Source organism: Myripristis murdjan, chromosome 4, assembly GCF_902150065.1.
Source record: "Myripristis murdjan chromosome 4, fMyrMur1.1, whole genome shotgun sequence".
Taxonomy (NCBI): domain Eukaryota; kingdom Metazoa; phylum Chordata; class Actinopteri; order Holocentriformes; family Holocentridae; genus Myripristis; species Myripristis murdjan.
In genome coordinates, this window is record NC_043983.1 from 26,646,001 (window position 1) to 26,659,857 (window position 13,857).

The following is a 13,857-nucleotide window of genomic DNA, read 5'->3' on the forward strand; positions in this document are numbered from 1 at the left end:
GCAACTGGGAGACTGCAGGTTTGATCCCTGCCGCTCTACCGGTGTCCTCGAGCAAGACGCTGAACCACAGCTGGCCTGAAGTCGCTCCAGACCAGAACATTAGCCGAAAGCCTACAATATAAATATTAATAGGGTTAAATTCATAGGATTTGTTTTCATGCAGAAATTTGATCTAATGATTTCACAGGAAGGTGTTTAGAGAGAGGAAGAAAAAAAGAGGCAAGGAGAAGAGGAGTGAAAGAGGCAGTAGCAGGTGATAGATGGAGTGAACGGATGAATAGAGATCCAGACAGTCATGCACAGCTATCAACTGGCACTAAAAAAGAGAGATTGACTCTGGGCCAGAGAGAGAGAGAAAGAAAGGGAGGGAGGGAGGGAGAGAGGGATGACAGAAAGATAGAGAGGCTGTTCCAGATAGCAGCAGGTCTCACAGTGTGTACAGACAGAGTTTTTCAGGTGAAGGTGAACCGTTCGGTACAATCAGGACTTGCGTGTGTCTCCGTGTGTGTGTGTGTGTGTGTGTGTGTGTGTGTGTGTGTGTGTCTGTTTGTGTTTGTTTCTCTCTTCTTTAATGAGATAGTCTAGATCAGTGGTTCTCAATCTTTTTGGCTTGTAATCCCTTAAAACAAATCAATGCCTATTCACAACACCCCATCATAGGCTGCATATGCAGAGTAGTGAACAGTCCACCTAAAAAATGACCTCCTGTTCGGGTTGTTTCATTTGCTTAATTATCAGAGGAGGCATCATGTTTTAAAACTATGCAATATTTCACAACAAATCAGAAAAAAGAGTACTCTATGAGAAAAATAATCATGTTATATATATATATATATTTTTTAAGATTATTATTTTTTGGCCATTTTGCTTTATTTAGTAATTACAGTAGAGAGAGAGACAGGAAAGGCAGGGGAGAGAAAGGGAATGACATGCAGCAGATGGTCTGGGCTCGGATTTGAACCCAGGATGCTGCGGTAAGGAGTCAGCCTTGATAAATGGTACGCACTCTACCAGGTAAGCTACCGGGGCACCCTGATGATTTTTCATATTACGATTTTTTTATGTCTTAATCACTTTGTTGCCACCCAAAAATACCTCATGATACTCTGGTGTGTCCTGACCCCTGAGCTGGAGAACCACTGGTCTAAAGGATAAATAGAAGAATAAATGTTACCTGTGACAATACCCACAGTGATTTTTTTGTTACTCCATGGGTAGAGCAAGGCACAAACACTGCCAGGGTAGGTACGTCGGTGGTTGGTCCGCTGAGTGTGTGTGTGTGTGTGTGTGTGTATCTCCATTGCGCTCCTCCTCTCTTCTCTCTCTGCCTCTCAGCATTGGAGTATCTGCTGCGACACCAGCATGGCAAGGTGACCTAAAATACAACACACACACACACACACACACACACACACACACACACACACACACACACTCGCAAACACCCACGGGCATACACACACACACACACACACACACACACACAAACACTTGCCATCCTCAGCCTAAATTTGAAAGTGCCTATTTCATTTTTCTGTGTTTCAGATTAATCTCCACAGTTCACTGGAACCTCATCTACCTCTAATACACTGATAGTGTTGTATAATTGTCCATAAAACTAGGAATGAAACAACATGAGCTGTTTATTCATTTATTTATTTATTTATTATATTTTTCTTTACAAAAGCGCCTCTTAGAAGTGCACTGAATGTAATGCTACAATAATTGAATATACAAAAATGAGGACCATCAACCCTCAACTGATGTAGCATAAGTACATGATTTTTTAGCTAATTGGCTGGCTATGAAAACCATGTGCAATAAACCTTTGGAAAGGTAAATCCAGCTAAAAGTGGGGATTTCTTCATTTAGTTTTATTCTTGACTCCTATCTTCATCATCCACTGTGATAGTTTCAGAATGTCAGAAACAGTAATAAAATGGGTTTTAGGAGCTGTATTTCTACAGTAACACATTCCAGTAGGGTTGGGTTGGCTTTAGTTCCCCATGTAGGATGACAATATTGTTCCGACTCATCTGTCCAGCAAAGAGGTTGCTCTGCCTGTTTAAACTGAAGTAACTACGGAACTACGGAGTGCTGTAACACTATGTTAACAAATTATTCATAGCTAACACTGATGAAGGGTTCTACTTTTGTATGATGTAAACAGGTCTAACAATTTAGATTTACCATGCAGATTTACCATGCAGATTTGGACTTGCAGTAAGCAAGTCCAAACCTGACATCATCTGGGGCGGCGTGGCTCAGGTCGTCCGGTAACTGGAGGGTTCCCGGTTCGATCCCCGGCTCCTCCAGAGAGTGTCGAAGTATCCTTGAGCAAGATACTGAACCCCTCACCGCTCCTGATGGACAGCTGGCGCCTTGCATGACAGCCTCTGCCGTGTGTGTGTGAATGGGTGAATGTGAGGCAAAAAACATTGTAAAGCGCTTTGAGTGGTCAGTAGACTAGAAAAGCGCTATAGAAATGCAGTCCATTTATCTTCATATGCGATTGATGTGTTTTGCTAGCCTTCTCTTCAGATATAGCATTAAATTGGTAAAATCATCCTCAGTAAAATGGTAGATTCATATCCAGGAACAGCATGAAATCGACATACCGTTACAGTTACTACTGTTTGTTGAGCCTGTTGGAGGATAACAGGTGCAGTTGTAGAGTCAATCTAATGGGGGCAGAAGGGAAAAATGAGGTCGTGTTCTGATTTGATCGCACCGCTCTTACGTGTGAAAGTAACTTGTAATGCTCAACAAAACCAGTGGATTGACTCAGGAGAAATGCTGCTGATAGGCCTCTCTCTGCATTGAAAAGATGTGAAAGATGTAAAAAAATTATGGTTCAGTGATAATTACAGAATTGGCTGCAGTTACTGGCATGGAAATCCACTCACAGTTGCTTTCCTTTAGTTTACTTTCCTTATAAACACAGTCAGTCCCTGCTGAGTGCACTTTCAAAGTGATTCAAATATGATTAGTGACAGTGGCAGTAATAACAGTTTGCTACTGGAGGTGTAATATCTATATATCTAAAATAATCTTTCTGAATCATCTTCTTGGTGATCTTGCAGAGTGTCAAGTTTGGCCTATAGTGCAGTATTTTTAACCAGAACATTTTTCCAGGTCACAGCCTGCTGAAGAGGAGGGATTAAGTAGGGTTGACCATGAATCTAATAGATTGTTGGTTCAGTTCCCAGCACCAACAGGAGGGTCTATTCCAGCTCGTACCTGAAAGGTGGCAGGTATAACATTTACAGTATTCATCAACTTGGTGTGCAAGAGGACACCTTCAATTTGATCTCTGTGGTCTCACTCTTCTGAAGAAAGGTGTGTCAGCTATGCACGTGTGTCTAAGGAATTGTGTGTCTGTGAAAATTTTTAAAAATCCAGTTCTGCACCACAGCAAATAAAGTCATCTTCTACTTTTTCCCCTGGAATGGAGATGAGTTAGACCAGAAAATACAGTCTGTAGGGATTTCCTAGCTCTCAAATGCACTATGAAAAGTTTATCTTTCCAATGATTCATTTCCTGGTGTTTAAAAATGGATTTAGAACGAGGCGCCTGTGTGGAGAGGAAACAAAAATATTGTGTTAGATTTAAGATGGCTTCCCTTTCTGTCTCTTGATAGGATGTGGGATAGAGGAAGACAAAGACAAAAAAGTTAAACACATGCAGACAGACAGGCTGAACAGGATGGCAGAACCAGACAGTGGGAAAGTGAGAAAGAGAGAGAGTGAGAGAGAAAGAGAGAGAGAGAGAGAGAGAGGGAGAGAGAGATGAAAAAACAGAAAGAGGAGATGTACTGGAGTGACTGAGGCAGAACTGGGCCACTGAGCACAAACCTGGAAGAACAGAGAAGAAAAAAATACATGACTGGCCTGGAAACCAGAGAGAGACAGAGAGAGGGAGACAGAGAGAGGGAGATAGAGAGAGAGAGACAGAGACAGAGAGAAAGTGAGAGATGACAGAAGGAGAAGAGAGAGAGGAGAGACTCAAATATAGTCCGTTCCCTCTGAGCAGAGCCTATTGATGGTACAGCTTCAGAGGAACAACTGGACGCGTGGAAACTAAAGATGAAAAAACACTTAAGTGTGTTTGGAAAATGTTCATTACTAGCCAATTCACCTGCTCTTGCACTGTCGTCAGCCTGTGTTAGCACCTAATACTACACAACCTCTTTATATTAATGATTCAACCTTAATTTTTTTAGCTAATGAAATTTGCAAGTGACCTAGGGCAGTTATGGGATGACTGTAGCACATATTGGTTTTTACCTCATTCCAAAGTGATCGCTTCTGCCAGAGACAATAGTTTCATGCTGACAATGTACATGTGCCCTACAACATCAAACTAGATAGAAAACAGAAAACTGTGCAATGCCACTTTTGCCCCTCACAGTTGGGACCAAAGTAGCACACAGACCAGTTCTGTCGGTTGTTGAAATTCCCCATAGAACAGTTTAGTAACATGTATTTCTTGCGTATTATTTTCATTGACAACACAGTTGGTCATCTAAGGAAGTAATGACAGTATGTAACACAAGTTACTGTATTAAATGTTGCAAATATGTTAAATTCAACCTTGTTACTGACTATTTTACTAGTAATAGTAAATACTTAGTCTTCTGTTGCAAAGGACCCATCCATTTAAAAAAAAAAAAAAATCTTGTCATATTTTCTGTAACATGACAAGACTCTTGTTAACATAACATGAATTAGAGTCTATGCTGCAACCACTTCCCTGATACAGTCACTCTGGAGCTCCCTCGCTGCAGGTTTATCCATCTGAACCACAGTAAGTGGCCATGCATGTGAACTTTACTTTATGGTACTGAATATATTCATTCTGCTCATACCATGGCCACTGCCAATAGTTGAACCATGTTTCTCATTTCTCAGTGTCCGTTAAAACCATATCTCAAGACACCTCAGACATACAGTAGTCTCTGTCACTAGTCCATCAGTGCTCCTTGATACATTAATCCCATGTAAAACTTAATGTAGCTAATCATAACTGTAAACTAAACAGTTTTAATGTTAACAATGTTAACACTGTTAACATTGACTACGTTTACATGGACTTGAGTATCCTGATTATGAAGTATCCCACTGAAAAACCAGATTTCTCTGTATTCCACGTAAAGACCATATCCCAAATATGATCCAAACTAGGATAAGCTTCATATCCAGGATACTCAAATCCATGTAAATACAATCATTAACACCAATACTGAGCTGGCCAAGCCAATTTTTTGGGGGCAGGTTTTTGATCTCTACAATGTTCAAGTTAAATAGCTGGATCAGCTGGTAACATCCCTGTCTGCCAGTTTTCCATCACCACGTTTGAGCTGTCACTTCTGATCAAAGTGCCTGGAATGCACCATTGGTGGGGGACAACATGTTTACCTGTTTTTTAATAGCTGGCAAATGGACATGGTGTAAGCACAATAATGCTCTCAGAGGTGTCCTGAATTAATGGAAACATCACCGCCACTTTGTCCATTAATTCCCTATATTGGGACAACTTGTCATGCATTATCGCATACTTAGTTACTGGCACATGCAAATACAGTTTTTAGATTGTTTTTATTGTATGCCCACTTTGCACTGCATTGTTTCAGGGAAACGCAATTTCGTTTCTTACGTACTTGTACTTGAGAAATGACAATAAAGCTATCTTGTCTTATCTTATCTTACATTTTCAATATTGCAATAGCTGGCCTGTCTGTCTATTTATTTGTCTGGCTCTCTTACCATTTTTATATCTCCCTGTTTGTCTATTGGTCTTTCTGTTGTTGATATTTGACAATGAACACTTAATTTTTTTTTTTTTTGCATACTGGAAACTTAGTAATCAACTTATTATAATAGCCTCATACTTAATCTTATATTGTCTGGTGCAGAACCCCAGGAAAAGACATGAGATCCATTCTGGGGCTTGAGCCATAATTTACACACCACTACTTTTACTCAGATGTGTGCAGTTATGTATTTGTGTGTGCATGTATATGAGCTTGCCTGATTCTCATGCTTTGGTGCAGGTGAATTGTCAGCTGTCCTGTGTGCTGTTGTCGAAGTCAGTTGTTATTTTTAGTGTCAGAGATATGAGGGTCAGTGGTTTTTGCAGACATCCCACCTGGAGCCACTGTGGAAGGCAGACTGGACTAGCTGTGGGGATGAAAACCAACACGTCAGCAGCATAAATATGCTCAGGCCCTCATTCACCAACACTGCCTGGTGCAAGATGTGTTACCATTCAGCTAATACTAGGGGAGTTTTCGAAGTATTAACTGAGATATGTGCGTCGTTCAAATTATGATGGCTCACAGCTGGCTGGTTTTAGTGTCCTCCACAGGCTGAGATACTCAAGCAATATCTTGGAATGATATCAGCTTTTTAAATATCTGGAGGACAGATATTCTTGGATGAAAAACTCTCTGATGCTTAATGACTTGCTGTTGGTGATGACGTCCGTATTGAGCAGCCATGAGTGCAATCACTCTGAAAAGTTCAATTAATCTTGCTTGACAAAAGTTGCTGAATATTTGTTGAAATGTTTCTTCCATTTTTTCCCTGTTACAGCAGGGTTTTTTGGGGGGAAGATTTATCTTGTCCGCTATGAGGATTAAGTCAGGGGGTGTCATCCTGCTTGCTGAAAAGTTGTGGACATGTACACTCAGCAGCCACTTTATCAGGTCCACCTGTACAATCTAATGCATTTCAGTGCAACAGCTCTTCCAAAAATTCTACCTTTTAAGAGAGTTTATAATGTTCAGTTTTTGTTGACATTCTGGTGGATAGTGTATAAATTTAATTATATGTTTATTATTGAGGTTGTAGTTTGCCAACATCTTGTACTGGACTACATTATATTTAGAAGTGTTTCTAATTTTTAGCCCTCCCTATTTATATACATGAGGGGGGCAGAATATTGGAAACATCTCAGTAAAATGCACTCCAGTACAACAGTACCACTAACCATGAGCTTAATGCCAAAATACTAAAAGGAAACTTTATGGCAGAACAGTTGTGCGGGTGTGCCTAATAAAGTGGCCACTGAGTGTGAAGCCTTTTGAGACTGTAAATAGTGATATTGGGCTTTAAATCAACTTGAACCTCAACTTGAAAAAAGGTAAAATTTGCAGCTGTTGTTTCTTCAACAATCCTCTATCTTCTTAATCCTCCTTAAGGTCACATGGTGCTGAGCATATCCCAACTTGCAGTGGGGCGGAAGGCAGGGCAACCATGCACAGGTTGTTTGTGCATCACAGATGCAAAGAGAGACAGACACTCACATTCATAACAATGTACAGACCCTACCCCACCTCACCTGCATGTGTTTGAACTGTGGGAGGAACACAGAACACTAAGTCGTCTCTGTACTTTTCAGTGTACAGAGACGACTTATTTACAACGAATGTCAATAACATGATCTCTATCAGCTGTTTCCCTCCACGCGCTCTCTGCAATTTTTCACTCAAGACCCGCCGTTTATATTTCACACCTCAGTAATCACTTTGTCAGGTCATTCATGTGTGCTTGTAATTCCACTGTCTCTGACAGCACTTGAAGGCAGCACGGGGCTGCTGGTGTAAAGTCAGTGATAGCGTGACTTCACAAGTTTGCAAGTGATGAAATTTGGTACAGACTCCCTCCTGCCATCACCACAAGGAGCACATACATCTCAAGCCATCTCCAGCTGTGTGTTCACATGCTGCATTCTTTGTGTGTGTGTGTGGTTTGCTGCAGTAAATAGATATATAATGAATGTAACAAAGACAGAACAAGCTGTTCCTGGCTGCTAGTTAGCTAACTGCCTCCCACAGACACACACAAACACACACACACACACACACACACACACACACACACACACACACACACACACACACACACACACACACACACACACATACACACAGACACAAACACTCACACAGACACACACAGAATTCCTTGACAATATTGAGCCTTAGGATGTTAGAAATTACTCCACATTTTTGTCAGTGTCATTTTATTGTATACGTGTACATGTTTTCCACCTGTGTGTGTGTGTGTGTGTGTGTGTGTGTGTGTGTGTGTGTGTGTGTATATTCGTCTTCTACAGCAGCTCCACAAGGTGAATTCCCCAGGGTCCCATGACAGCCATCACTTCACGTGCAGCCTCGCTGTCACCATAGTAACTGCTGCTATAGAGACCGTCTCCCAGGAGCTGGGTGTATTTTTACACTAACAGTCTTTTTCCCTCTCTCCCTTTTTGCCATAAAACAGAACACGCTGCACTCAGTGGGCGATTGCTCCACATTTGGTAACACTTTATATCACACCTTTAAAAGACCTGAACAAGAGCTTCACAATAGCTTTGCTGTGGTTCTCTGTCTCTCTCTCTCTCTCTCTCTCTCTCTCTCTCTCTCTCTCTCTCTCTCTCTCTCTCTCTCTCTCTCGCTCCCTCTGTTTTTAGTAAAGGTGGGAATGCCTCACTTTACTGAACTCAACCCAGGTTTCCGCACTTTTCATATACAGACATACACACACACACACACACACACACACAGCTTGAATGAAGAGGATATAAGAATTGTAAGGAGAGCCATTCAAGGTGAATTTCAGGAGAAAAAAAATATACAGTTTAGAAGCTTGCTTATGTGTGTATGATGTATCAGTGTGTGTGTGTGTGTGTGTGTTTGTATGTGTGGATGAGTGGGTGTTTGTGTGTATGAGTGTGTGTGCGTGTAGTGTGGTTGTGCATTTGCATGTGTTGGAAATGATGTAATTGCAAAATTGTTCTTGTTCTTGCAACATTTCTCACTGCATCTTTATTTTCTGTGTCATAATTATGGTATTGATATGAACCTGGGTGACTTCAAGTGTGTGTGTGTGTGTGTGTGTGTGTGTGTGATATTGCACCCACTGCAGAGTCAGTCTGCTCTGTCATGCTGTTTCCATAGCAGCAGCTAGAGCCAACACAGCCAACCACACTGACTTCCTTGTTTCTCCCTATTGGTGACAGCTCTCTCTGACTCTCTTCCTGCTTCCCTCCTATTGGCTGTAGTTTCCTGGGATTCTGGGCAGGACAGGCTATACTTCAGCGTTCCCACCAGATTTGTTCAGATGCAGTGGGTCACCTCACCAAAATCACACAGAACCAGCACTGTTGTAGAAAATATTATTGTTTAGGAGTTAAATGAAATGGAGCAAATTGTCCATTCATTAACATTACAATCATTCAGGTTTAATAAAAGATGGAGCCAAGTAATTAAGATATTGGCTGAATGTTTCCTTTTGATGTTGTTTATTTTATTTTTAATTTTTTTCTCTCCTGAGACTTGGAATTGTGATTACAGTGTATCATAATATGGTGTCTATTTTGGAGCTAGAGCCAAAGTTGCCATGATATTTGAATCGTGTGTTTAGCTGATCTTCTCCTTTGGCGTATATCAGTACAGTTTAATGTGGAGGTCAGTAATCCAGAATGAAGAAGCCAATGGTTTTGTCTTTTGCCTCGTATTTATCTTTTTTTGTGTGAAATCCATGTTGCATTGTACAGGAGTTAGCCACATACCACCTTCCTTTCCCAGTGCCTACTGTATGCCATTGACTGTAACTGTACAATAAGATACTGTACATTGCAGGTACATAAATCATTCAAGACATTTTATATTTTGCTGCACCATGTCCTTCCCTGAAACAAGAAAACCCAGTAGTCGAATCACTTTTGCTGCAAGTTTGTCTGTGAAGGAAAAGACCCAGCTCACTGTGCTCTGCATCTTCTGTGACTATACATGTGTTCTTGGTGTAAATTTGGGGGTTTGGGGATGTTTGTGTCGCAAGTGCCCGCAGTTGGCAATCGTAGTTTCCAGGTCAAACATTGTCATCTCTCACATAGGCCCCTGATATTTGTCCCTGCTGTTAAAATAGCAATCTAATTCTAATTGGTAACATCACGTCTCCCCCACATCTTCCCCTCTCCCTACTGTCTCCACAAAGAAAGATGTTATTTTTGGTGTACTCCTTCTGTCCATGATTAAGATGTAAAATCAATGCAGTGTGTGCATGATCAAGCAGCTGCAGTACCTCTAGATAATAAATACAGATTGATTAGCAGACTGTGCGTTGATATTTAGGCTATTGATTTAGCCAATGCATTTATTAGCTGCAGTGTCATGAATGTACCACTGGATCATTTGGGATATCTTAATAGGTGTTCTTCACTTGACATCGAGATGATATTGATTTGAGCACATTGCAAGACATGGTGTATAATTGGCTTTTTCAAAATAAAGTCTCCCACTTGTAGGGTCACTCTTTTTATTTGACTTCATCTGTACATGCACAGGAGTTTGCATGTTGCATGTGTCTGTGTGGCTTTCTGCTGGGAGCTCCGGTTTCCTCTCGCAGTCCAAAGACATACAGGTCAGGTGGACTGGAGATACTACATTGCCTTTAGGTGTGAGTGTGTGTGAATGTGCTTTTTCATTTGTCTGCCATGTGATGGACTGGCGACCTGTCTAAGGTGTTCCGCTGCGTTCTGTCAAATGAGTACTGGGATAGGCTCCAGCACCCCAAGTGACCTTAACTAGGATAAGTAGTTTGGAAAATGAATGAATGAATGTACATGCACAAAACATTTGATTTGTGATTGCCAACCATGTCACTGGACATAAATTAATAGACTTTGTGGCAAGGATTACTCACAAGGCCAAACTTCGATGGAGTGAAATGAAAAAGATTAAGACAGACAATTAAAAAAGTGTAACAGGCAGTGGCAGAATAGCAGAGTGGCACATGAACTGGCAAAAAGTGATATTAGCTGCACTGGTCAGTGAGGTTGGGACTTCATAGTAAATCATCTGGCTCCTGGCTGGGAAGTCAGCCATGATTAAAGAAGACAATAAGCATTAAACCAATTTCACACTGTTAGTGGCTGTGTAGTTTTCAACCAAACTAGCAGCAATCAAGTCCTTACCTCAGCTAATGAGAACATTTCTTCTGCCATTTCTTCTACTTAACAATTTGCAAAGTTGTGGCACTGACATGATCTCTGTTGGCAGGACTGAGGCCATATGTTTTTTTGTTTGTTTGATTTTATTTTTTTCTCCTTTACTTGATTAATTTTTTAAATCTTGTAATCTTAAATGAGTCAAATGCCATTTCCTTATGCAGGAAAAAATATATATTAAGATTTAAACTATAAAATATACAGACATTGTTCTCAAGACTATGTACCATTCAAAGGGAATGTAGTTCCATAAGGTCATGTCTTCCCACTCAACACTGTTTCTGTTATGTTTGTGAACCATCTTAGGTGCAGTGCACCTAATATAGACCATTCAGGGCAGCAGGGTGTCCTGACCTGTGAAAGTGTTGTTTTCTGCTCCAGGCCTAGGGACTATTAAAGCCGCATTAGCCTTTTGCCAATGGCAAGGTGTTGTAACTCAGTGGTTTTCCAGTGGCTGGTGTATAGAGCGCGTAATATGTCCACCCTACCGACATTAAATATAGATCAAGTGGAAAGTCAAGCACAATGCCTCCTGCGTCCAGTGTTTTTTTTTTTTTTTATTATTATTATGTGTATCCAAACAAGGGTAATCTGCATTATTAAACCTTCCAAACAGTCTGGGAGGTATAAAACAGACAGAAGTTCAAGGTGTGAGTATTACAAAAGCCTAAAGTAATGACAGTAATGAAGAATGAAGTCTGACTTTACACACACACAAATTGTAACTTGGCTTGCCTCATTATGGCCGCCTCGAGCATGACCATGGATAAGCATGTACTGATTTTAATGCCCTAACTCTTTTGGATAGATGGCTCTGGAGAATCCGTGGCCTGTTTATCTGATCTCACCATGCTTGCAACAAGCTACAACAGATAACATGCTGTCCTCACAATATTCAAGATCACTCCATCTATTGGTCTGATCTGTAAGGGTTCACACATTGGAGCCGAACATGTGTGTTTGTATGTGTGCTTGCAGTTGTTTAGTGTCAGATAACAGCAGGTCTTATCTCTTGAGCCTCCTGGTCACCCTTTCTCTCCTCTCCTCTCCTCTCCTCTCCTCTCCTCTCCTCTCCTCTCCTCTCCTCGCCTCTCCTCTTCATCACAGCAGAGTTTTAGCTCAGCCAGATCAAACAGGAAATTGAAGCAGCAGTCAGATAACTGAAAATTCATTCTTTGTTCTATTTGAAAGGGCTGGCATTAAAACGTCTTTTATTTGTCACTAGATTGACTGTAGTAAGCGTTTTGGTTTGAAATGATAAAGCTGAATGATAAATCCTCACTCAAGGATTTTAATACCCATGGTTAGCCTACTTATGCCATTCAGCCGCTAGCTTTTTAAATGGAGTCGCGTAATGGAGTGATGGAGTGATGTTGTTGCAGAATTACAAAGGATCCGTTCTAATTATATGGCTCTGGATTGTTATTTGAAGAGACCCTTTGTGTGTGTGTGTGTGTGTGTGTGTGTGTGTGTGTGTGTGTGTGTGTGTGTAACAGAGAGAGAGAGAGTGTGAGAGAGAGTTGAGCCCCAGCCTGTTTTGAGCTGGGTAACTGCTGGTTGGCGAGGGATGACTATATTACCCATCTGCCCCGGGTTTTACACTTGCCTGGCACAAAGAGTCATCTGGAGCCTTTAAGCCTGTGTTGGTCCTGCAGTGCATCATTCCTGCCTCGATATGGACTTCATATATCACAATGTTGCTCTGAAAATCTCTATTGAGTAGCCATGATGAAATGGTTCATCACTGTAACAGAATGACATAGAATAGAATAGAACAGGAACAGAATGGCACAAAACCTGAATTGAATTTTTTTTAAATCAGAGAATAGAATAAAATATATTGGGATAGCCCTGGAGCAATGGACAAACACACTTTAGTGCAAAACTGCAAGACTATAGCAGTTTTTTTTTTGTTTGTTTGTTTTTTGTTTTTTGTTTTTGTTTTTTAAAGATGTGAAGCAATGCATTTAAAAGGGGTGTAGGCAGCAGCTGTAGCAGCTATTAGCCTATGTGAAATTACTGACTGTACCTCTGAAAACAAACAACAAGAGCAGCCAGAGACAGCGACCTCTGTCACACTACACAATCCCCCACATCAATAGAAGGCACCTAGCTGTACCTGTCTATGGTGCTTTTTTCTGGAGATATAGTGCAAAATGTGAAATTTGAACACTGGGTGACCCTCTCGACCTTTGACCTAGATACTCCAACATTTTATAACCTCATCTTTCAGTCCATTAGATTTTGAATTATCTTGCTAATAGACAGAGAGACAAACAAACAAAGAAACAAACAGGTGTAAAACAAGAAAAAAAGAAAATGCAACTCCTCCACCAACTGGTCCCACCTCTGCCGTCCTTTGTGCACGAAGTTGGCCTGTTGTCCCATTGCCACATTCAATTCAGTTCTCTCTACCTTGCTGTTTGCAATGCTTCCTCTGAAAAGTCATGTTGGCATCCCACACATTACATATATGTTGCGCAAAACACAGTTTTCTTAGGTCTGTATTGTAATGTGCCTCCAGACTCGTCAAACATCTAAAACTCATTTTCAGCATGCCAAATGTTCACTCCACCACACTGCTTTTGCCCAAGACAAAGCACTGTTGTTGTTGCAATATCTGGTGTAATAAACCACATGTGTAATAGGTCTCCCACCTGTCCTGAGATGCATGAACTGAATGGCAGAATTGATGTTGTGCTTCAGATGCAGTTAGATGTGGTCCTCAGGGCTTACAATTACGTATTATTATTATTATTATTATCATTATTATTATTAATTTATTTATTTGATTTATTTATTTTTTTTTTTTTTACCAAAATAGCAACATCTTGCCTTGTGCTTCC

At 40.8% G+C, this 13,857-nt stretch overlaps 1 protein-coding gene across 1 annotated transcript in view; it reads left to right on the forward strand.

Moving 5' to 3' along the window:
- The first annotated feature begins 11,579 nt into the window (after positions 1 to 11,579).
- Positions 11,580 to 13,857, forward strand: part of lrrc7 (leucine rich repeat containing 7) — a 64,998-nt gene continuing 62,720 nt past the window's right edge. Inside the window, exon 1 of the mRNA XM_030049762.1 lies at positions 11,580 to 11,661. Within this exon, the coding sequence (XP_029905622.1) occupies positions 11,580 to 11,661 (82 nt within the window). The remainder of the gene's footprint in view (positions 11,662 to 13,857) is intronic.